The following is a 27,405-nucleotide window of genomic DNA, read 5'->3' as shown; positions in this document are numbered from 1 at the left end:
TTATCTGTGATTAGAGCGCATTGTCTCTTCGGCGGAGATCAGCCAGTCACGGTGATCATTCAAAATCGATATGAATCAGTAACATTTTAATAACGCCCTGTGTAGGGAAGTGCCTGTTAGACTGATTGATTAATTGAATGGGGTGATATTCGACAGTAATTGTGTACTTTCATAGAAGTTGGAAATTATTACCCTAAAAATAGCTAAAAACGGTTAACTATATCTTTCATCACTCATAATCATCACTTCAGCCTATCGCAGTCCACTGATGGACACAGGCCTCCACAAGTTCATGTATGTTGCCCATAGTCACCACGCTGAGCAGGCGGGTGGCTGACCGCAGGGCTGGCTTTGTCGCATCGAAGACGCTGCTGCCCGTCGTCGGCCTGTGTATTTCAAAGCCAACAGTTGGATGGTTATCCCGCCATCGGTCGGCTTTATAAGTTCTAAGTTGGTAGTGGAACTGTCCTGGTATATCCTTTAGTCGCCTTATACTCATACCCACAGGAAGAGAGAGGGTGGCTATATACTTTATTGCCGTAGCCACACAGCTTACTACTATATTTTTGACAAATAATAATTAGTTTTCATTTTTCACTCATTTATTAAGTTTAAAAAAAGTTACAATTTAGTTTTGTTATTAACAATTCACCAAACCGTCAACACAATACAGTTTGATGGCGAAAAAGGCGCTCGAATCTTATTTATACGTTTACATAAAAAAAATTATTTTAAATAAAACAGTACATATAAACCAAGATTGTGTACAGTAGTAACAGTGGCGCAGTATACAATTCAAATATACCCACAAAATTCCTGGTTCTATTAGTTTTAAGTATTTTTTTTTTAAGTCATTTGTAGAGTTATATTATTTGTGACTGGATCAACGTTTCTTAAAACAATCTTTTCACTTTAAATTATTTGAAATACAATTTACTTATTACTTAATGTGCATTAAATTTTTATAAAATGGACAACGAATGTCGATATAACGTTTTATTTTCATTTGACTTATGTTCAAAAGATTCAAAGAGCCAGATGGCTATCCCATATTTTGATGAGGTTCCCTACGCAGTGTATGAACGGAGTGAGCAGTAAATGAGTCGCGAATCTCCTATGATAAATGCCACGGGGACGAGGGTAGTGACGTTAACGTGCAGACAATATCGGCACTTGTCTCTCATACCGTGTTAAATGATTCGTGAGATAATCGTGCATTGTGCCCAAATAAATATTATATAACAAAAAAAAATATATTTTAATAGAACACGTGTTTAAAAATGTCATAGTTGTTCTTGTTTACTTCTTAATAACTGACTTCCGAAAAAGGAAGAGATTCAATTATATTTTATTTTTATGTTAGCTCAGAGCTTTTGACTGGGAGGACCTATTTTAATAATTCTTGTTTTAATAGAAAGCATGAGCTTTAGCTTACCATGTGGTTCCATTTAAATTTGATCGAGATCTGATGAAAGAGGCCTATACCCAGTAGTGGGATGTTACAGGCTGAATGTGTAAATGTCAAGGTTGACAGTATTGAGGCCTTTCTTCAGATCTATAAATATGCCCAAAATGATCTTTCTTTGATATATACTCGTTTTAATATGGATCATATAAATAAATATTTTGAATATTTATTTATGATATGATTGTAAAAATTTAAATTTTACTTATATTGTCTAAACATTTTGTGTCAAAACACAGTTAATATGGCGTTTCGAGCTAACGTAGGAGTCATGGGCTACTTGGGAAAGCCTGCAGTTTTATATAATTAAGGCCCCTACGAAAGATATACAATCTTGCTAACTCTAATACACTATAATACTTAGCCTACATGGCAATTCATACAGAAAAATTTATAATTTTTTAAATAAATATCCGATAAATGTTAAGAACTAAGACAAGCAATATTTACGTTATATGTTTGTATATGGATTACAAAAATTTGTCTTATATTCCGAATTTCAAGTAAATGTCTTAAGTATATTTAATAAATTAATTTTAACAAACGCACAAAGAGATATTAAGCTTCTTACAAGGTTTTACCGTTATCGACACAGAAGAGCATTGTTTTAAAGTAAATAACAAAAATGCTATCTAAAACGAATAGAAAATAAATAAGAAAAAAAATACTGACCCTCCTCTACGCCGATGCAACGGAGATTCGCTTATAGAATCCATATATTTGGTTCATATGATAGTTTTTGACATTTCGCCTATGTTTGCCCATTAAGACGACCCTAAATTCAATGGGGAACATGAATTTGCTCTTTTATGAAAAAGTTTACCGTTTTAATGATGACTTTGCAAAAACTTAAAACTAAAGAATAATTTTTGCATTAGGACTTTCAAGGATTTTCACATAACATTTTTTTCTATCAAATAAACTTTTATAAAATATTTCAGTATACTGCCATTATATTGAATGCTGTTAAAATCTATACAAATAAATAAATTTGGAGTGTCTGTTTGTAATATTAAAATAACCGCTTTTTTTATTAAATGAATATGGATACATATACAAAAAGAAATAACATTTTTTACAACTTTTGTCTGTCTGTCTGTCTGTTTGTTCCGGCTAATATCTGAACCGATTTTGAAGGGACATTCACTGGCAGATAGCTGATATAATAAGGAGTAACTTAGGCTACTTTTGTTTTAGAAAATTATTTATTTTATAACTCTGCTAACTGTGAAATATTTTTTGGTAAATATCACGCGGACGAAGTCGCGAGCACAGCTAGTAATTAATAAAATATAGAATAATCTTACAACAACGAATATCAAAGTTAACCTGTCTTTATTATATTCAGTGTCACCCTTTTTAGCTAGATACGCGTGAGAACTGAAAGACATTTAATGTTCAACCATCTTTTATAATATGTTGTTCTGTGTACAGCAATTACAATTCCCTAGGCAGTGCGCAACTAAGTGTTCCCAGCGTAATGCGAACATTTCTCACATTCAAATTGTAGTTACATTGTACGGGGGCGCTGCAGTTGATCCTATATCGTCTCAGGGGACAAAACAACAAGTCGCGAGCTTAAATGAAAAATAATTGCGTGGGAGCACGAGCAATAATCAGAAGTCAATTTATGATTAATCGCAATAAATAACTTACTTTATTATTAAGTTTTAATGACTGAACGGTAATCATAATTTCGACTTACATTTTCTAATATTTTTAGATGTCTTAAACTTATATCTTCGTCCCTCTCATTTATTCGTATTTTTTATGACCATAGGCATATTACAACACAAGACCGAAATAAATTTTATCCACAGCTTTTGACTAAAACAAACTATAACAATTAACTAAAATAATTTTTATTAAGTAGATTTTCTATTATTTAGTAAAACTTATGTTCAAAATAATAAAATAAAATGTGATTTGTTTATAGTCGTCACATGATTATAATATCAACAACAAATTCAACAAAATAATTTTATGCCCCGTGCAACTATGTTGTATGTGTTAACAAATACGAATATACTTTCGAAATATATAATATGTGGTAGGGATAAAAATGCAAACTCTTGAATTTGTTAGAACATAATACTTCCTCATCATAATCACCTCATAATATATATGTATATTATGGTAGTTTAAAAATCACTCTCAACTATGTTTTTAATTTAAGTTTATAAACTATTTTGCAGTTTTAAATGCACAAATAAAAGTTTAAGATGTAGTTTTTTGATTCTGTATATAAATAAGTTCTTTATATGCTTCTATTCTTCACATATACTTAAGTTTTATATTTAATTGTAACGAAAAAGCTTTGATTAAAAGAAGTTTTCATATACTGGTGTATGCCAAAGATTCAATAAAAATTAATACTATTAATTCATATCAAACTGGAGAGATTTTTATATTGTACATGTTATTCATAAGAAAGGCTGATTAAAAAAAACTGATTTTAAAGAAAAAAAAATATTGCATATCCATAGGCTTTTTTTTAATAGATGGGGAAATACATTTACGCACTAACCCCGCCACACGAGGGTGACGGGAGTGTGGAACCCCCGGTGTGAGGTGCAATGCCAGACTATCCACTAAAACCCACATCTTATTTTCCGCCGGCACCTTAGTGGGGACGCCATGAGATCGCTTTCGCACACTACCACGACGCCCCCCATAATCCATAGGCTAAGGTAGCCCACGATGGGCCGTACGCATGCTTACTTCCCTAGTCTTACAAAAATTACGAAAATTACTATGCGAACGAAGTCACGAGTATTAGCTAGTATTACTTACTATATATATAAATGGCATCCACATCACAGTCGACACTTGCGCTGTCACGGCACTCTCAACTTGCGGCACATTTTAATCACTTTAAGTGCTAACGACGATTTGTATCCCTTCCTTAAAGCGTACATTGAAAAATAATGAAGATATATGCAAAAATATTTTTAATGTAACAACATTATATAGCTAAAATCAATGATAACAAAAGTAACGATTTAGTATGTAAAAGTAACGATTAGTCAGTAGTTTTATTATCATGAAATAATAGCTTCTCAACTTCGATTCTTAGTAGTTCAGACTTTTAACAAAATTTTAAGCGCAGTTTCTCTTTATTTTAATTATGGTAATCTAGGTAATCTAAGTATATGTATTAAATAAGGTTCCTTAAAACAAATTTTTTCTTTTAAGTTTATACATATTTAGCCTGCATTTAATACATACGTAGAATACATACATACAAAAAAAAATGCACTATCCCCGATTATATTCAACTAATCTTACCTATCTATAATAAACTTAACAAATTTTATCTGTGAGTTCATAATACATGCATAAAGTCTGTGAAATGATGTTAATCAATTAACGGGCATGATCAGATCTCCATCCCGTGGGAGACGCAGGTCACGGCGCGCCAACTAATCGTGCGCGAGATCGCTACTTCCCACGATACGAGGCATAGATACACTCATTGCTGTTAGCTACCATATCAAATGTCACGCCCTTCACTACGATTAGTTTCACTAAGGACGCTTTGACGTTTTCATTTGTCCGATAAACAAGCATGTTAGCACAACTAGTCTCATATAGTTATGTAATTATTTAAAAAAAATATCTAGTTTATAATATATATTGGTAGTGGAAGACTCGGATAAAAACTTTGATAATTTATTTTTATGAATTTTTATAATAATATTTGATAAGAGTTGCTGTTGTGCAAAAATATTTGATACAAGCGTTATTCGATCTAGTCGGAGTGTTTTTTTGATAAAAATAGTAAACATTTCATTAATATAAACGAAAAAAAAAAAAAGAAATCGTTTGTTAACGCCTTTGTAACTTAAATAATTTCGGCTGCATAAAGTAAAATATGTAAAATTGGATTTACTACATATTCACATATTATGGCTGTAAGTATCTGTGAAGAAGTGTACATCGTGACGTCACACTGCAAAAGCATTACGAAAAATCAATCTGACTCTATTGCACGGGACAACAAGTCACAAGAGTAACAGAGAATAAATTGTTTTTTTTTTGAAATATTATTAGAAGAAAGAGTTAAACGTGTTCAAAAGAACATTGAATCTGATACATTAATAACAGATATAGCTTAGGTAAAGTAAAATTACAAATATCAGGAATTTTACTGCCTACATTCAAAATATTCTCATATTTCACTTCACAAAAACATTTGTTCTTAGAAAATTCCACGGATCTCAAGTAAACTATTAAGTAACGTCGGGAATATTTCCCATCACCGATCATATTTGCTACGGGATTCGTTTTTTTTTTGGAATTCTAAAACTAAACAATAGGGTAGATTTTAAGCCCATACAAGTTGTGTTGAGTTGTATTGATAAAGGAGCTGCTAGCAGTTTCTTTATAATTGGGTGTTCTTTATAATTGGTGTGTCGGCAAACCAGCGTATGGCTTACCTGATTGGTAAGCGATTACCGTAGCTTATAGACACCTGCACCACCAGAAGCATTGCAAGCGCGTTGCCGACCCTACCCCCAATTCCCTCTAGGAGCTCTGGTCACCTTACTCACCAACAGGAACACAACACTGCTTGAAAACAGTATTATGTATTTAGCTGTGATATTCTGTAAGGTCGAGGTACTAAAGTTGTGTCCCTGTTATACGAAGGCTTCTTCTCATATTAACGTTTTGTACTACCACAGAAAAGCTTGCAAATTTTTTACTAGAAACTTATTCAGTTTTGAACCTAATTTGTCACGCTTGCTCTACAGTGTAGTAATGCTTATAAATATCAGAAAACTTGTTCCAGGTCCAAGACATATTTATTTTCTTACGTTATTTTTGTTTATATATCATATATAACATTTAAAAAACTGCATATTAAAATCGCATCGATGTGAGTAATTTCAAAAAAGCACAGCTTTAGATAACTGTTGTAACTTTGAAGCCTTAGGTGTGGGTGACTTGTTATTTAAAAACAATTTGATGATCCCTTCTGGCGAATAACCCGAGCCCAAGTCGACTTTAAGTGATTACTTACTGCGTGAACCGCAATCAACGCGATTAACTGGGGCGGTAGTTTCATTAGGGTAAGTTACAATTTGAAATCAGAAGATTTAGTAAGCGTCCTAAACATCATTTTAATTATGTATTATAATTTATCAGTTATAATAAAACAACGAATACATACTATAATCTACATTTTTTAAATTGCATCTTAAATGTATTTAAAATAAAAACGTTAAATTTACCTAGTAATTTAAAGTAATATGTATCCAAATATCTCAAAACAACAATACCCTTAGTATTGCCAGTCCGTTATGCCAAAAATTTCTGTTATTATTTTTCATTTTGTGTAGTAATTGAACATCGTGAATAGGTCATTTTCTAGAATAATTAGCAAACAGCACGATCATTGGCTTAACATAATATATTGTAGCGTAAATACCAAAAAATATCTGTGATGAAAGTAATAAATAACACTTCAGTTACTAATTTCGAGGACTGCAATTCAAACAAACAATAACCGTAATAATTTTATATCCTTGTCTATGTGGCGAGCGGCAAGTGCGCGACCACGTGACCGGCACGCGTGCGGCCGCGTGCCACTTCGACGTGCCACCTGCGCCGGAGTGGATAGGGCGACAGTGATATTAATCGTTCACTTGAATTAGATAATTTGTGTACATAGTCTTATATAATTATTTAAACTAATATATAAAGTCCTAAGTGACCATGGATGCTATAAAGTATCCGAAACGTCGTGCATCTAAAAAACTTAATAAGCTGCGATAAAATCCGATATAGTTGTTCCATTATAATAATAAATAAAGATAAAAAAATTGTTTTTTACATTAATCTACTACATCAATATTAACTACTTAACTACATACTCCTAAAAACGAACCAAGTTTTTCTTAAGTGACGCATTCATCATCAATGATGATGATGAGCGCGTGACATAACGCACTCACCGGGCACAAAATGGCAGTGCACGTATGTATCTACTTCATTCATTTTAAAAATTATTGATACTTAAAAAATCCTAATTAGTTTTACACAAGGTCGGAATTAGCAAAGTATTGGCAACTCCAATGTGGGAAGCAGACAAAATAATTTATAGTTTTAGATTAAAATAGAATTTATCGTTAAATTGTCGATTGTAGCATTACGGGACTGACATTTTGACACGAGGCGGAAGTTAAAAGTCAACTAATTTGACAAGTATCGAAATTTGATAAAAAGTACAATGCGCAAGTAGTCTAACAATTAAAAAAAAATTGTCATTAAATTTTTATATTTTAGGTATCCTTTTCAGGACTAAATTTTCTTTAAACTATAATAGTTTCTCTTTAATTTTCTGTAATTCATCGTCCTTGCTATAAGTGAATTGTTCCTTTAACAACAGGATATTTGATAAAGTACTTCTAATAATTTGTTTAATCAACGTTTGATTTAAAGAGCTTGATAATTTTTTTCCAATTATATTCGGCAGTGATAGAACATATATTCTATGGATCTCAATAAAAGTTCTGAGTCGGGTATATCCGTCGATTAAGCTCTAACTCTTCTTCTACGCTTCAAATGTTGGATGTAATGCTTTTACCTACCCCTGAAACTTTTACTGGCCAATATGTTACACAACTTAAATAACTGAGCTATATCATTGCTGACATGAAAATGTAACAAAATGTTTTCTTTATATTTTGAATTACAATATTTTAGAATAAATTAATATACACACACAATATATAATAGATAGACGGCTTCAAATGAAGATGATAAACTGGACGGCATGACTCATACCCTCAAAAACTGGGTATGCCAGTTTTTAAGTAGATAGTTATTGCTTTAAGTTAGATTTTGTTAAAAAAAAATTTAAAAACTATCTAGAAATAAAAAGAAAAATTATTTTTAAGAAACATAAAACTTAACAAAAAAATACTTAGATGTAGTACATGATTACCAGTAAGTAAGTAGTACAAAATATTATAAAAATAAATTCTTAATTTTCATAAACGGAGCCTTTATTCAGTGGCCAGAAATAGTATCCCCAAGCGGCGAACACACGGCGATCTAAGACCTGGATTGACATTTTGCGGACGTTCCCAAAGGTTGCTCTGTCAATCTTTATTGCATTTCGGCTCGGCAGACGTCATATTTTAGTGACCACACCGATATGAAATAACAATGAGACGCTACGTGTTCATAAATAAAAGCATCGTACAGAGTCTTCATAATCAATAAATTACAATACAAGAATATTTCAAAAATGTACTAATATTATATAAAATTTCATCTGGTGCCCAGACTAAGTTAAGACCTAAGACCCGCCAGTTTGGCTTTATGCTCTAACGCAGTACCTCGGTACTCTATACTCTAGTAGAGCGGATTAAAGGCCATCTAAGCGTAAAAAAGATCATCCCTTTCGAGAGCGTTTTCGCTTGATTGCCTAAGATTAAAGTCATACTGACAAAGGAACAAAGCTGGTAAACATCAGAATGCTCGTGGGCAGCTTCCTGAGCAATTTTTCAGTCTTCATCTATCATGTAGAGCTAGATATGAAATATATACGTAATTATATTTATTTATTACGTTTAAAGTATTAAATGATGACAAATTATATAGTGCTCGTTGATACGTAAACAAACAAAAAAAAAAACCATCCATATAACAAATATAGCTCAACAAATAAATAAATACATTCAGTGTTCAAAAATAATTTATGCTCGCGTTTAATTATTTTGTTCATGTCCTCGTAGCATGAGTGAATTTAACGTAATTCAAAAGAGTCACTTGTAAATTTCGAATATTCCCGATCTAATCTCTCGCCATTCGTGGATAACAATAAAACCAAAATCGTCCGCAATTATATAGAATTTATCGGCTCGGACGGCGCCGTGCAACACCGCTTGATGGATTAAATTGCTCTATCCCTATGACAACGTGGGTACGGAAAAATACGTCCCGTATTATGAAGCAGCTGGTCATTTTTCAAACGATTCCTTTTGCTCTGGTAGCAGGTGGCCAGTCTTTTATCGTTGCCTGCCTGGCTACGGTAAATTGTACGTTTGCTTAGCGCCTCGGGTAAGTTGTGTTTGCAAACCGCCTCTGATGAATTCGAGCAAGATTCGCGTGTTGAATTAGGACGCCTCGTAATATTTACCTTTTCGTAATGTTAACATTTACCGACGCACCCTCGTGTAATGGTTGACCAATGAAAATCGTCTGACGGAAAATAATTTCTGTGACAAGGTACTTCGATAAGAGTCAAAGTTGTTAAACACTCTATAATTTTTTAACTCTTTTTTTTATTAATTAAGGTATTCTCGAGCTTTTTTAAATCTATTTCTATTTACATGTTTTAAGCTATAGAATGTATGTTGTGATAAAAAAAATCCTACAATCAATAAACCTATCTGCTCGTACATCAAAATAATTTCATTACCTGTTGTACATTTGTTTGCACTCTACAATGAATACTGTATTTACCACGGGTCGCGTACACCCAATTTTAATTGTAATATGTGAATTCACATTTTCCAGGCGAGTTTTAATTATCGGGAGTCGCGCGCGGCTGAATTACGCGACCGCCCGCGATATTTATGGCGGCTGTCTGCCATTCCAATACACTTTTTAACGTAATGAGCGTTGCTACGGGGGTTGCGCTGATACATAGCTTTATGATTGTTTTTCCATTATGTATTATATACCGGCGGCGCTTTTACGTAACAACTCTGCGTTGACTTTATTGTGTTTTATCATCTGATAACGTATATCTGATACTGAACAACCGTTCTGATGTAATCGCCTAAAACACCGACAATTTGCGGGTTCGATTCCCACTCGGGATGGATATTTGTATTTGGACAAATATTTCTTTATGGTTTGGATGTCTGTCCTTGTGGATTTCACCACTGTGCCTCAGAGAGCACTTTAACCCGTCAGTCCGGATTGTTATCGTAAATACCTGATAGCGATCGTTAGCTGATAGGGAACATATCCACCAATCCTCAATGGAGCAGCGTGGTGAATTAAGCTCCAATCCTTCTACTACATGGAGAAAGAGGACTACGTCCAGCAGTGGGAAGTTACAGGCTGAATGCGATCTAATATAATTGTGTTTGCAGGCAAATGAAGAAAAATCGACTTCAATTATATCGACAAGTAATACAACGTAGATAGACGAAAAAATAGTCAAGTAAATACGCATTATCAAAGATTATTCAAAAAGTTGTGATCAGATCTCGATGAAATTGAAATGTGACCACGTGATAAACATCGACTTTCGATTAAATTAAAAATCATCAAGATCGGTACACCCAGTAAAAAGTTGTGCGGATTTTCGAGAGTTTCTCTCGATTTCTCTGGGATCCCATCATCACATCCTGGTTTCCTTATCATAATACTAAACTAGGGATATCTCCTTTCCAACAAAAAAAAAGAATCATTAAAATCGGTTCATAAACGACGAAGTTATCCCCGAACATACAGTGAAAAAAAAATATACGGTCGAATTGAGTTACCTCCTCCTTTTTTTGAAGTCGGTTAAAAAGATCGTAATGAATTGCTTAAAATATATTATTTGAAATTCAATTTCGTGATAGATTGTATTTTATCTTTAATACAAAATTGAAAAACCCTGTCTCTATCTTGGTTTACTCTTGAAAGTAACAAAAAAGATAAGTGAATAAAAATATTTTGTATTAAATTTAAACCCTGAACAATAAGTCTTGAAAAACTATGACAATAGTAATAAGTAAATGGCAAATTATCAGAGTCGCTCTGTCTAGGGCATCGTCATGCAGAATATGAGATTAGTGTAGAGTCACCAGCGGGTCGCTTGCGGCAGAACGTGATCAGTTCTCGCGCCACTCACCCGATTCTGTTACATTAAATATTCAGTACGAGCAACAAGGAGCACGCGTCGCAAACCCGGCTTACATAAAAATGAGCGCCTATTATGAAATTAACAGTAGCTAACCGCGAATGTCTGCTACGTTTTTTTGGCAAGGCGCCGTCAGCCACAGCCGAATTACCGGACACTAATTGGACTGTGGAAATGCAGTGACGGACGAAGCGAATAACCTTTTTTTTTGTTTCTGCCCAACGGGAGCCGCCCAAAATATTTTGATTACTTTACTCTAATACATCAATAGAAATTAATAAAGTATTTGTGAATGATATTTGTTGATATATATTTATGAACTAGAATATTAACTTCATTGTTAATTAAGATAACAGCAATTTTATTGTTTTGGGTCTTAATTTTAATTTTGGATTGTTAACAGCTGAAAATACATATCATGGTGTAATCACTTACCTGTACTCTAGCTTCTGTTAAATCTATTTTCATCGCTATCTCCTCTCGCGTGTAAATGTCAGGGTAGTGTGTTTCTTGGAATGCTCTTTCTAATTCTTTGAGCTGTGCTGACGTGAATGTGGTCCTAATTCTACGCTGCTTTCGCTTCTCCGTCAGGGAACCTTCGTGTCCTCCATATACTTTATAAGGCAGACCAGCTGTTGAACAAAAACAATATATTTTATACTTTCGGCTTTTTGTAATTTTATACATATCTCTAGCTTTTGAATTCTATAAATGTAGTAGAAATAAAATGACGATAAACGACTTAACACATAATACGATACACGAAGATATGAATAACTGAATGACTTTTCTGTTTATTCAGATATATCAAACTTTCCTCAAATACATTTCAATCTCATCATAAAACTCTGTTATAGCTAAAAATAATAATTATATAAAGTATAGCACTTTTAATGTTATAAATCATAAAATCACACAATATTTAGGTATATGCGCTTATTTTGTACCGGATAAGTATTTTGGAGATTCGAAAGTTTATAAAAACGTTTTTCGTGACAGTAGTAACCAATTAAGTAACCTAAAACAAATAATACGTTTTTTTACATATAAGGTGTTCGACACCCAACTGCATTCCTTTCAAGGGGGCTATATAGGTGTAATAGATCAAGTTTTACGTGAACATAAAATACCCATCCCATTTTTAAATTTGACTTTGTTTAAAAAGCCTAGCTACTTTGATACACTCGATCCGCATGATACCTTTCGGGAGCGTGTAAGCATGGCTACAATTTACAATGAAAAACATTCTAGGAGAAAAATAATTTTTAACAAAAAAAAACCGATTTCAAAAAGGAAACTAAAAGGTGAAAAATAAATTTACTTAATACAAAGTAATTCGTATTTTGATTTAGTTAATCAGAAATGATTAAATAAATATTTTATAATTTTGAAGTCGGTGCCAAGTAAAACAATAACTACTCTAGTATCTACTCGTACGAGTAAGTTGTATTCAGTTTTCTTTCATAATTTGTTTCATTGACTATTAGGTTGAATATTGTTATTATTTTGTTATTGTTTTGACATATCTAATAATATTTTTTGTATTTGTTTGTTGTGTGTGTGTTGTAGTATTTGTTTTAATATAATATATAATTAATATATATATATATATATATATATATATATATATATATATATATATATATATGTATGTATATATATATATATATATATATATATATATATATATATATATATATATTTTATGTACGTTCGGAGATAACTTCTTTGTTTATGAACCGATTTTGATAATTCTTTTTTTGTTGGAAAGGAGATATCCATAGTTTGATACCATGATAAGGAAACCAGGAGCTGATTATGGGATCCCAGAGAAATCGAGGGAAACTTTCAAAAATTGTAAGGGTAACTAGTAAATTTAATCATGTTTTCATTAAGTACTATAAAGCACTACTATTTAATAAAGGTCTGGAGTCGATCTGATGATGGAGATATATGTATATATATATATATATATATATATATATATATATATATGTATATATATATATATATATATATATATATATATATATATATATATATATATATACGGTCGAATTGAATAACCTCCTCGTTTTTTTGAAGTCGGTTAAAAAAGAATTTGTTTCCAAATGTGGTTCTTTAGTTGTGTGCTTCAGTTAGTATTAATATTTTACTTTACGTTTACGTTACGTATGTTGCCAGAGTAGCTTGTATATTAATACAAAGTAAAATTTAAAAAAGTGAAACGTGATTTATAAAACCTACAGAACCCTCTGTTTGCAGTAACGCAATTAAGATAGGAATAACCTATATATACATCTACAGAAAATCGTTAAATTATAATCAGAACTGATATGAAGGAAATATATAGATCCAAATTTACTATATAGAGCATCATACATAATATACCCGTAGCATTTCCTGCAAGATCCGTTATACTGAATGAGAAAGGTTCGGTCGCGTTCAGAAGCGGCCATTTTTGTCTCCCCTCCGACAGAACCCTTGTAGGTACAACTTATTGTACTTTCTCTCTTATATATACCTCGTGTTAATGTTAATATTATTTGACATTTTAATTAAGATGGGTTTGCATTTTTAATGACTGACAATTATTTTGAATTTTATATCTATTTATAGAATCAGTACTATATAAATGAGTTTAAAATAACTAAGTTTATTTGTAATTTTTATATTGTTTTATAAGATCACATACATATTTTGTTTTCATGTTTTTTTTATTTGTGTCTTTAGCATACACTGACGGTCTTATGGTCCTAACGTAACGTAGGTAACATATCTGTTTTAGGTAAGAGCCGAATGCTACCTACACATGTTTTTTTTCAATAAATCTATAGATTATAATAATAATAATGAATATAATAATAAACAATAAATAAATATCTACAACATACACAGACGGTCATCTGTTCCTAAAGTAAGCAACTTAATGCTTGTGTTATAGGTAACAGCCGACTAGTATAGCTACATTTTTTGTTTTTTTCAATAAACATACATATAAATAATACATAATTATGTAAATAAGTATATATATTACACCCAGACTCGGGGTGGGAATCGAATCCACAACCCACATATATGTGTAGTACATATACAATATGTATAGTAAAAATACACACATAAATAATAATTATGTATATTACACCAAGATTTTGAGACGGGAGTCAAAACTACAACCTCGGAACTGAAAGTATCTGCATAATTCGTCTGCGAACCAGTATTTAATAAAGTATTTTTTAATTTTTCTTTATTGCGTTTTTAACAATTTAAAATCTTGATTATCTTCGTACTTTCTGTATCATTACCACTTCTCATACACAGTGCGGAATCAATTAAATAAAATTAGAAAAAATAAAACTTATTTATTCCCAATTTGTTTTTAATTTCCCTCTTTTAAAGATTATTTTACAATGAATATAACAGTATAAGAAAATTTTACAAAACGTTCCGCTGAAATAATAATGGGTAGAAAGACCGTAGCAGTGGCATGTCGCGTGGCAAAAGTATCGATCGTAGCCGACACTACGCCTTGACTACGTAAGTACGTAACAACTGCACTCTTTTGTTACCGAGAGCTACGAGCTACGCGCTACGGTATACTAAGGAGCTTAGTAGGCATTTTCATAATGTTGTAAAACTTCTTTACGCACGCTTGATTTGGAGAGTAAGCTGGTGAATGCGTAACGAAGGCGTTATGAAAAGTGTGATTGGGCGAGGCTAAAGGAGCAAGAGAGAAAGATGCGAACACACGTTATCATTCTCTCTTTCTCTTATAGCCAGTTACGTTTCGCACATCTAAGACACAGTGCAGGCCTATTGTGGAAGTCGTGTGGTCTAAAGTTAACTCGTTTTTTGAGAATGATGAATATTTATTTACATTATTAGTACTTACTAACTATAGTTGTTTTAATCAACCTTACAACATAAATTTGTTATTAGATTAAGTCATTTTTATAAAGTTCTATACGAAATTTAATAAAAAGTTGGGTCTTTTAAGTCTTAAGAGACATTATGTAATTAAATACCGCGAAACAGTTATCACAGACATTAGTACGGACGTGCGGGATAGGTACCGCAAACCGCACGCGCTGCGACAATTACCCCAAATGAACCGGAATTAATCGAGACTCGCTTCTTGGCCGAGCTGCGGTCTCATTTGCATTATTAATAGAGGGAGCGGGTAGCGGGTAGGGGGAGACGGTAGCTATGTCACTGCCCGCACACCACCTCCCCGCAATTTGCGAAACCTAATGAAGAGGATCTCGCTAAGATGTCTCTGTTCTTATGATGTTTAATTTGAGTTTGCAGTTCGTGGGTCAGGCAGGCGGCCCGATCATTGTTATTGCGACCTTCATTACTTTACAGCGAGTCCTGTAACGTACTGAGATCGAAAAGCGACAGAATATAACGTTATTATTATCTTTAATATATTTACAAAATCGTTGAATATTATTGTTTTTGAAGTTACATACAATGATTTAAAATACTCATTCACAGTACAGAAATATGATTAAAATAAAAGTTATTTTTATTTTTTTTAAAGATAATTGTTTTGTTTTACTTCTAGAACTTACGTACCTATAGCAGTTTTGGTGTTGCATCAAATGCAATACCTTATTTTTATTACCAATAAGTATATTATTTTAGACAAACTTAATACGAATACTGCTTGGAGTTAATGGCTATAGCCTTTACCCCAGCATATGTATCATGAAATCGTTACATGAAAAGCACGTGGTACTAATTAATCGTCAGACGCCGATTAATTCACGGGTGATATGATCCATGAACACCCGTCTCCCCTCCCAGACTTATTCCCACCCGGATCTCCATCACTAATTACTGAACGGAACGGAACTTCAGAGACTCTGAGAATCAACTGTACTTCCATCCTCAGATATGTAGTAGGTACTGTTTAAAATTTATAAGTAGAATACAAATGGAATAGGTATATTAGCCCAATTAAAGTTATTGTTAAATAATTTTTAAATACACGTTGAACTGTTATGGCTACAACGACCAATTTTCTGACCAACGCTTATCGTTCTTTGCGAAAGAGATTTGTTAAATATTTAGAAAACAAGAGTAATGAAAAACAAAATGAACGTAATGAAAAAATAATTTCGTTTACAAAGTCCTAAAAATATTTCCATTACACTTATGATAATCTCAAACATGTTGAGCGTTTCACATTTTCCTTGACTTTAGTAAATCGTAGTAAATTGTTCCGCCATCCATCCACGCGGCCGTGGTTCATTTTTCTCGCGTCACGCGCAAAGTTAGCCGACATTCATAATGCAGACGATGTCGGCGCGTCAACGCGGCATATTGCGGAAGGGTTAGCAGATTAATGGAAAACTGGATTGAGCCTACACTGCTTCTCAGTGAAAAAATGAAGGAAACATATCGACAAATCTAAGCAATCTTTCTACTTATCTGTGTAAATCTCGATGAATAGAATAACATCAAGTACATGTTTAAATTTTACAAAAACAAAACTTTATTTCAGAACTTCCAAGATAATAAGTAAAATAATATTTTTTCTATTTAACAAGAATATAAAATCCAGACTATAAAGCTAATAATATCGGAATGTCATAAAAAATACATAATATCAGTCGACTGATGCAGAAAGGCAATACAATTTATATTTTCGAATAAACATGTAGGTAAATTTCGATAATGGCAGTAGTAAAATGGGAACTTCGAAGCAGAAGTTAAATTTTACCCGTTACGACACGAAAAAGGGGATATTTTTATGTCTTAAGAATCTTAAATTTTAAGAGCATAGTAAGTATGATAAAAAAATGTTACAAAATTAAAAATGAAATAGTATGATGTCAAAATTGAAGCTGATAATGTATTTTGTTTGTCTAACGATAAACCCTATATTATTTACTAAGTCCAAAAGATAAATAAAAACATATTTGGATATTTTATATATAAGATGTGAAATTTTGGACACATGTATATGCAATACAAATTTCTTTTTAAATGATCCTGTAATATAACCAAAATGAAAACGTCTCCTCAAGTAAAGTGTGTTACAGTAACATTGTAGAAGTTACGAGCGCGCCTCGAAACGCAACTCAACTGTGAGATATTGCCTTTTTTATGACCCACTCTACTATACTTACTGGGACAGAATAGATCACATGATGCGATAAAATATTGCCCTCTGTGCCACCAAATCGAATTAACCCGTCCACTTGCATGCAAAGGCGCGCCGACGCGAAAATAGAAATTGCGATATTGGTTGAGGATAGGTACCCAACTATACGAATTTTCCCTCCACGTTACAAATCAAATCGAATAAACATCCGTCGATATACTTCCAACATTGTGTTAGATCGCAAGTTTTAGAGACACAGATTCCTTAAAAAGTTTATCCGTCGAAAAACTTGTTCGGTGATATGGAAAAGAAATATATTTATTTTATTTAGCCATATATTAAACTAATTCAGAAAATAGGATGGATGGATACACAACGTCGTTTGAAAAAAAATTAAGGTTCAATATGTGCCATTAGTTATAAACCTCCTTGCTTTAAAGAAAACCTTGCAATATTATACAACATAATCATATTACAATTCCTGTAATTGTGCAGCAATTAATATACAAACTTGTAATTAATTTCTGCTTGATTAACGGGCATAAGTCGGGTTGACTGAAGATTACGTGATGAGAATTATTGCTGCGCGGTTGTTAACGGGGTGAGGCAAAGTTCTCGGAAGGGGGTCGGTCCGCGGGCTAAGATCTAAGGCACAAGCAAGACTGGCTCGAATTGCTGTCCTCCCTCTAAGATTCTCGCGGACGCCGCCCCCAATTAGGGACGCAATCGCTCACGCAGCTGGAACTTGGCACCCACACCACCCGGCCCGCCCAAGGCTCTCTTTGTTTCGTGACGTCGTCTTATTTCCCCCATTATTCCGCCACTTGTTTACCAAATAAAAACGATTTCACTTTGCAATTGCTAATAAATAACTGGTTTGCAAAATTTAATTTATTAAAACAATTGAATTTACGTGCCTGTATACTTTCTTACTATTATTATAAAGTTTTAAGTATAACGAAAGTAACATAATTGACTGTTATTATAGTTTTCTAAATTAAAGCAAATTAAATCAGGTTTTACATTACTACAATGACTGAAAATTTTAATGTTTAATTTTTAATGAAAAAAATATCTGAATTGAATTTTCTCATGTTTACGATTTTAAGAAGGCATCGAAATAATGTAAAAATATTATATGGTGTCATGGGACACCAGGTAGGAACGAAGTTCCTTCGGATAGTATAGAAGCAACACAATTTGAAAAAAAAATGTTGAATTTTATATATATTTTCTAGTTCTTGATTTTTTTATTTTATTTTGTTGATTGGTTTTTAATTAAGTACATAAAAGTATTTAGGAAATTTAGTATTTTAAAAAATAACAAATACCGTAAAATAAAATAAATCAAAAAAAAAAATAATAATAATTCAAACTATTAAGTGAAATAAAAAAACATATGCTTTTATTAATTTTTGTCGATAGTATAAAATTACATAAATAATTTAAAAAAAAAGTTTATTATTAATATTTTAGTTTTACAAACGTCATATTATACAGTCGTGTGACTGATATTACGTCACTTCCGTTATATATTTTTCTTACGGTTTTAGTATCACATTTTTTTCAGTTCGGTCGCCCAGCCAAATGTCAAGCCTGCCTTAAGGAACTTCGTTCCAATAAATATCAATAAGGTTGTGTTTATTGTATCTAATAGACAAGTCTCTTTAAAATTATACTTTGTAACTTTTAAACTGTTTATTTACTTTTATTATTATTACCTATTTTATTTCAAAGCCTTTTCGTCAACTAATCATGTAATAATTATTATGCTCTCATAAATGAAAAATAACAACGAATCCAACCAGATAGACGTGACAATTTACGTTTAATTCAAACTGCAATATATATAGCAAGCGTTCCGGCTTCACCATACCAGTCAAGTTACAGTAGTTGTCGTATTATGTAGGAGAGGGGTGGGGTATCGGACGCTCCTTACCGTTGCTCCTTCACATAGTCGATTTGACTATGTGTTACAACTTTCTACACTAAACATATATTTTTTGATATTTAATAATGCAATAAATCTAAGCATAGTCATACCTAAACATATGTACATTGCAATATGCTAATAACACGAAAATTCTTATTAAAAGAACAGAAATAACACTAACCGTGATAGTAGTCTCTGAATCGACATTTTAATTTAATTTGTAATTTAAAAATTATTCGAAATTTTCAAGAATATATATATATATATATATATATATATATATATATATATATATATATATATATATATATATATATATATATATACCATATTATGAACGTAAGATTGCCGGTGGAGGCTGTTAAATATTTGTTAAATTTATATAATGAAAAAATTAATATTCAAATGTAATTTGAATCGGTATATCGGTGATATCGGAATAAGAAAAATATATAGAATTGATAACTTTTATTTTTGTTTAAAAATGCACCTACGAATTTAAATCTATACAAATAAATAAAATTGAAGTGTCTGTTTGTTATATTAAAATAACCGCTTTTTACTTAATACATATGGATGTATACACCGTACATATACCAAAATAACATTTTTTACACTTTTTGTCTATCTGTCTGTCTGTCTGTTTGTTCCAGCTAATCTCTGAAATGGCCGAAATAATTTCCGATTTTGACAGGACTTTCACTGGCAGATAGCTGGTGTAATAAGGAGTCACTTAGGCTTCTTTCATTTTAGATTTCTTTTTATTTCGTAACTCTGTGAAGTGAACCATAATTTACTACCGACAGTATGAAACCTGTAAAAAAGCAATAGTTGTGTTGCTTATTATTTTCCTAGCATAACTACTGGGTGGCAGGTATAAACAGATATAATAATATATATTGTTCTCGTACTTTCACCCACATGTTAAATAAATAAATCTTACATCAAAATGAGCGCTGTTTTATTGCGAATACGATGACATAGGGCTGCCTGCTAATAATCTGATTTGAATGGCGGTTGCTTTGGCAATATAATATAGCCTTCCCAGAATTTTCATATTAAAGAAGATAATTAATTATTTAATTTTTATCCATTAAGCAGATGGGAAGTATTTCATACGTCTAGTTCGTATCTCAGCCTATTGACATTTTATTTCTAAAGAGTAACAGCAGTCTCTTGCCGATTTTTCTCTGCAGAATGTATACATTACAAATCGGTCGTTGCTTCACATTAATTACTGTAATTTAATTAAAACAACCGTAACATTAATTTTTAAATATACGCTTTTAAGGTCATTTTGAATATCATATCAAAAATTGACCGTTCCAGCGGGGATCGAACCTGCGTCTCCGACTGACCGTGTCGGCGTTCTAGCCAATTAAACTGTTAGATCGAAATTTATGATATGATGATTTTATTTTCGATTTAAGCGAACCGTGGCAATTCTAACGGGTACATCGTTCCATAGTTTAATTGGCTAGAGCGCCGACACGATCAGCCGGAGACGCAGGTTCGACCCCCGCTGGAACGGTCAATTTTTGATATGATATTCAAAAATGTTTAGAGCTTCTAAGTTACTTCTGAAGCCTATATGATTAATGTAATTTTTTGGTTTTGACTTTACCAAGTCCTTTATAGCATGAGAAATTTAAAATCACTATTATTGACGCATCGTTCACATTGCGTAATCTAACGCTACTTTTTGTGGTAGAGTAAATGATATTCTACAATAATATGTGATTGTCAAAACATAACGCTTTTTTCTACGGACCACGGTGTCGAAATGTCAGCAGCGATATGTTATTAGAGCGTAGGTACCTACGCTTCCCGTAGAATCATTATAACTTAGGCTATATGACGTACTAAGATGAAGATTAGGTATGAGGCAAGCAATTGAAAAAAATAATAGTTCTAGCGACATTATAGTTAAATTTTAATAAATGTATAGGTATTTTTAAACAACAGCAAATAAATAGCAATTCATGTAGATATCCTAATATTACTTAAAACGCTACAAAATGTGATAAGCTTTTACGTCATATAAATGGTGCAATAACGTTATATAATAATAATAAATACTCTTTATTGTAAACCATAAAGAATCGTAACAAATAATTGTGTTTGCTTGCAAACGAAAAAAAACCGACTTCAATTACATCGACGAGTATAGTACAACGTAGATCGACGAAAAAATAGTCAAGTAACTGCGCGTTATCAAAAATTACTCAAAAAGTAGTTATCAGATCTCAATAAAATTTATATGTGACCACATGACAAACATCAGCTTTCGATTAAATTAAAAATTATTAAAATCGGTACACCCAGTAAAAAGTTATTGCGGATTTTCAAGAAGTTCCCTCGATTTCTCTGGGATTCCATTATCCGATCCTAGTTTTCTTATCATGGTACTAAACTAAGGATATCTTCTTTCGAACAAAAAAAGAATTATCAATATCGGTACACCCAGTAAAAAGTTATTGCGGATTTTCAAAAATTTCCATCAATTTCTCTGGGATCCCATCATCAGATCCTGGTTTCCTTATCATAAACCAAACTAGGGATATCTCCTTTCTAACAAAAAAAGAATTATCAAAATCGGTACATCCAGTAGAAAGTTATGTGGTATAATACAACGTAGGTCGACGAAAAAAGCGTCAAGTAAAAACGCATTATTAGATATAGCTCGAAAAGTAGTTGTTAGATCTCAAATAAATTTAAATGGGACCAATTGGCACACACCACCTTTCGATTAAAAGAAAATTTGTCGAAATCACTCCACCCAGTCAAAAGTTCTGATGTAACATACATAAAAAAAAATACAGTCGAATTGAGAACCTCCTCCTTTTTTGGAAGTCGGTTGAAAAGTGATACATACAAAGAAAGATGTACAAAAGCGGTATTATCGCTGGGAAAGATTTCTTCCAGAGAACCTTAGTAAGGTTACCAACATAATTATGTTTATTGTAAAACTTTTAAAGGAATCTTTTAATCTATTCTTTTTAGCGCATTTAAAATAAAAGCTTGCCATTTAAAAAGTTTTTACTTTTAATTTAATTTTTACTTTTTAGTTATCGCTTAACAGGTTTTTCAGTCTGGTATGTTCAGCAAATCCTTTCATTTGATACTCATAATGTAGAAAATCATTAAAAACTTAGTCCACTGTCTTTACCAGTCTGCCATATTGGATTTCGAGTACCGTTACTTTATTTTTCAAGTTACTCTCAGCAAGGTATTTCATTTGATACCCATGTTATAGTAGTACCTACATTAAAAATAGCTATTCCGCCGTCTTTACAAGTCCACCGTATTAGATTTAGAGTGACTTCACTTTATTTTTCAAGTTATTCAAGCCCTTTGATATCCATATTGTAGGAGTGTATTGAAAATAACTACTCTGTCATTTTAGGTATTCCGCCATGATGGATTTATAGTGTCGTCATATAACCATGCATTGTCATCTAAACTAAACGTGTATAAAAAATTTCAACTCAATCTCTTGAAGATATATATTTAAACATCGAGGTGGAAGATTCCACCCTAACAATCATTCATAGTTACATATATTCCAAGTAAAGTGAAAGCTTTTAAAATAGTACTTTGTATTAACTTTTATGTTAATTACGATCTATAAATAAGAAACAAATATTAAATTAACTACAAAAAAATAGTTTAATGTCCCTAATATTTGTAAAATTTCGAGTAGCATTTCGTCCTTCATATCAGTTGATACCTACCTAACAGTCTTTGCTAATTTCTTTAATTATTTTCTTTTTTTTTTCTTATCTTTCTGATTTTAAAATTTATTGATTTAACTAAAATATAATCCGGAATACTTTCTTTTGCCTATATACCTACATATTGCAGTCCATGATGTTTTAATTTATCCAACATAATAAAGAAATTATACCTGTACCTATGCAATATACACTTAAGTTTTCTTTAAAAATCGTTGTGATGTATATGTATAGCAATTGCGTATTTTAATCTTTATTTAATCCAATTTTTAAAGGGATAGATAACATGAAAATTATATTTACTTAAAAGGTTGTTTAATGTACACCAGGCGACACGAGACAGCGACAGCGCTGTATCAGCCTTGCTGAGAGCGCTGACAAGAATGCAAATGACAATAACCCAGATGCAAACGACAACAATCCAAAAGCAAAAAACAACAATCCAGATACAAACGACAACAATCCAGATGCAAACGGCTACAATCCAGATGCAAAAGATAACAATTCAGATGCAAACGACAACAATCCAGATTCAAAAGACAATAATCCAGATGCAAACGACAAAATTCCGATGTTTCGAAATCGAAAGTTTGCGATGGTCTTAATAGGCTTATTATGAGAAAATTGTGAATTAGATTCAAGACAACCCGTTTGATTCATGCGTTTATGTCCGCATCCTTGCTTATAATTGTAGAATGTTCTTTTATAACATTAAATTATTCTACTAACAGGTTTTTACCCAACTGAAGAATGAGGTTAATGTTTTTCGAGTTTATGTAGGAAGTATATATGGATGTAATACTTCAGATTATTGCAGGAGGAGACACATTAATAACCATATAAATTCAATTTAAACTATCTATAATCTGTGTTTTGTAGAAGATGATGATTTGTAGATGCTTTTTCGCTCCCCGCGAGAAGTAACTTAAAGTAAATAATTATATTATTAATACATTAAAATATACATTATGAAAGTTTCGAATGCAATGTAATACACAATGTACTGGATACATTTCACACAAAATTGTAAAGCTTCATCATTACAGCCTATACAGTCCACTGCTGGACATAGGCCTCCACAAGTTTACGCCAAAAATAACGTGAACTCATGTGTTGTAAAGCTTGTTTTTCTCTTTTTAGTGGTTATTTTATATTAATATGTGTGCTTTATATTAATATGTGAAGCAAAAACATTGCAGGTACCCCTTTTTACGAAAATTGCGCGGACGGAGGAGTATGAAATTTTGCACACTTATGATTTATATAGAGAAAAAGCGTAGAATTAATATTTTGTTTAATTATGCATAAAAAATACATTAAATCAATAAAAAAATATGTACGATTTTATTTTTGTGTTACCCACACATTAGGAATTCTAAACATTTTTGAATAAATATATTTAACTGAGGTAGGGCACAGCAGAAATTTCCTGCTCAAAATATGGAGTAGCCCGACTGGGGTAGTACCTCGACCTTACAGAAGATCACAGCAAAATAATACTGTTTTCAAGCAGTATTGTGTTCCTGTTGGTGAGTAAGGTGACCAGAGCTCCTGGGGGGGTTGGAGATTGGGTCGGTAACGCGCTTGCGATGCTTCTGGTGTTGCAGGCGTCTATAAGCTACGGTAATCGCTTGCTTGTTTGACGACCTAGTGACATAAAAAAAAAAAGAATATCATATCAAAAATTGATTGATTATAACACAAGAAATATAATGATTAATAATTTGATAGTTCTTATTGATTATATTCTATATTGTACACCATTGAAATACACAAAAAACAGAAGTAGTTCAGTTAGAGGAATTGGGTTTTTATTTTAGTTATCACTTTAAGAGAATGTTTCACCGAATGCTAATGAAGTATAATAAGGATATCTAACAGATACAAGTTTCTGATTTAATTATTCTGTTTGATCATCAAACTCCCAGCTAAACTAATGTGCAAATAATTTGATGTGATGACAAGTACCCTATTACCTACAATTAATAAAAAGTAAAACGTGTTTTGTTTTGAAAATTTACAATACCTACGTATTTTTATTTAATTCTAAGAATTTAACTATAAATTAAACTATAAAAACCACTAAGTGAAATTATGAATATAAATTTAATTTCAATAAATGTCCATTACACTTTTACTTTAGAAATAAACATAAATGAAAAAGTAAACAAGATGGTACTCTCTTGGAGTAAAATACAAACGTACACCGTGCTTTTTTATTATGATTAATAAAAAGCATTTATGAAAAAAATATTGTAAAACGTAAAAAAAATAGATAGGTAAATTTTTAAAATTGCGTATATTAAATAAATATTCCCATTTAAAAACTATTATATTACTTAATTTCTTTGGCAGAAATGTGTAAGACAGGTTATAAAGCTATATTTTGCTACGCAGCGCAGCAGTTACTCTAATCATAAAAATGGCTTCTAAAAAGACGTGTAGCGCATTGTTAGCTTCGTTCTACACCATAAAAATACAATACAGTTAATTTTCATATGCCGACGGGAAAAAATAATCTAAGTAGTACATACGTTGTAAATTCATAGCTGGCGGAAATATGTGATGATTTCTCATAGCAGCATCCTGAGGACGCGCGCACTGTGGCGGTGGTGGCTGGTAGCGCATCCCTTGGTAGCGGTAAGCGGCCTGCGACATCTGCCCACATGACGCCAGCTCACCCCAAGACAGCTCACCGCCTCCAGAGCCCAGGCAGCCGCTGTCGAACCCGCCGCTGGCACCGCTCAGATACCCGTACTCCATAGCTGCAGCTATCTTTCAAACGCACTTTCTAACATCGGCTCCAAAACTCGAAAACAATAAATTCCCAGCTCCCGCCAAAAGCGGCGCGCCGCGCGGGGCGCGTTCCTTGCGTTTCGGAAGACACAAGAGCTCACGGCCGCATAATTGGATGAGCCGCGAGTATATCGAATTATGCCGATTACAGATGGTATCGGATCGCAGGGATAGTTTTTACCGACACGGAGGACCGCGCTCTCGCCCCACTTGAAATCGAATGATAAGCCTAATTCAATAAGGGCGAGCTTTGAGGAGAGGGCGGGGCCGCACCCCCGGGAGGGCCAATGGGCGAGCCCGCCGGCCGGGGATGTTGCTTCATTGGTCCCCGCACCCTCGTCCCCTCCGCGCCACGCTCGAGGGTGCATGTCACGACACTTGTCTACTTTTCTTTTCGCCGACAGTTTCTTTGTCATTGAGGAAAATAAAAAAGTTGTAATTAACGGCCCAGGTAGGTACTAATGAATGGCAGTTGGTATATTTAATCGGGAACCCTATTGCACTCCAACTTTGTTATATACCTACAGGTAAATAACATCGTAGACATATTCTAAAAGTTTAGATGGATCTGGAACAGGGAAAAGGTTTTGTATCGTTAGTGATTGATCGTTGTCTTAGGATGGGCGCTCTGAGCTACGTTTGTGTAATAATTTCCAGCTGCGGTCGGCGAACAAGTTAATAAAAAATTGTATCTTACTGGTTTGTTAAAAATTTTATTTGGGTAACTTTTTAAAAATATTATTATCACAATTAGGAATGTTGTCACCTCATGTCAAGACAAATTATACATACTTAATAATGAGAACTTTACTATTACAGTAGTCGTAAACTGCTTACCTACTGCTATTTATTTTAAAACCTTACATAATACAGAGCGAACTTCGATTTGAAAATAACTAAATAAATAGTTTTATTAGCTATTATAAATAAGAATAAATAAAAACAATATATATTACTTAGTTATATTTTTTAATTATCTTTGCGAAACAGTTTCCCCGTAGACATTCCCCGCGGGTGGCGGACGTCTCGTGCGACACACCACGAGCGCGCGCTGGTACGTGCGGGTACGTGAGAAAATGACGCGTATAATATTCGCGACGCAACGCCGCCGTCCCGCGGGACTCACGACGCATCCCGCCACTTTATTTATTATTCATAGTAATTGCAAAACAGTTACTCCCTTTTTTATTTTTCTGTTTGATGTATTAGATAATGCGTGTAGTTTTTTGTTTGATGCCTATTATTTAATAAAAGCATAAGCCATCTCATGATTATAACAAAAATAGTTTTATGTAAAATGGCTCAATCGTTTATCACTTCTTATATATTATTCTTATTTATTTATTTACACTTTATTGTACGCCAAACAAATAAAATAAGCAAGCAAGATTAGCAATAATTTGTAGAAAAAAAGAATGTACAAAAGGCGGCCTTATTGCTTAAGAGCAATCTCTTCCAGGCAACCTTAGGGCAAAGGAGATGATATAGTAACGG

At 32.7% G+C, this 27,405-nt stretch overlaps 1 protein-coding gene across 1 annotated transcript in view; it reads right to left on the bottom strand.

Moving 5' to 3' along the window:
• Positions 1-25,878, bottom strand: part of LOC123669872 (paired mesoderm homeobox protein 2B-like) — a 46,300-nt gene extending 20,422 nt beyond the window's left edge. The window contains exons 1-2 of the mRNA XM_045603397.1: positions 25,650-25,878; positions 11,772-11,968 (exon numbers count right to left, since the gene is read on the bottom strand). Coding sequence (XP_045459353.1) covers positions 11,772-11,968; positions 25,650-25,878 — 426 coding nt within the window. The remainder of the gene's footprint in view (positions 1-11,771; positions 11,969-25,649) is intronic.
• Between the last annotated feature and the right edge of the window lie 1,527 nt (positions 25,879-27,405).

The sequence above is a fragment of the Melitaea cinxia genome, chromosome 4 (genome assembly GCF_905220565.1).
Source record: "Melitaea cinxia chromosome 4, ilMelCinx1.1, whole genome shotgun sequence".
Classification (NCBI taxonomy): domain Eukaryota; kingdom Metazoa; phylum Arthropoda; class Insecta; order Lepidoptera; family Nymphalidae; genus Melitaea; species Melitaea cinxia.
Note: the sequence above shows the minus strand (reverse complement) of the source record. Positions and strands in the feature narration are given on the sequence as shown.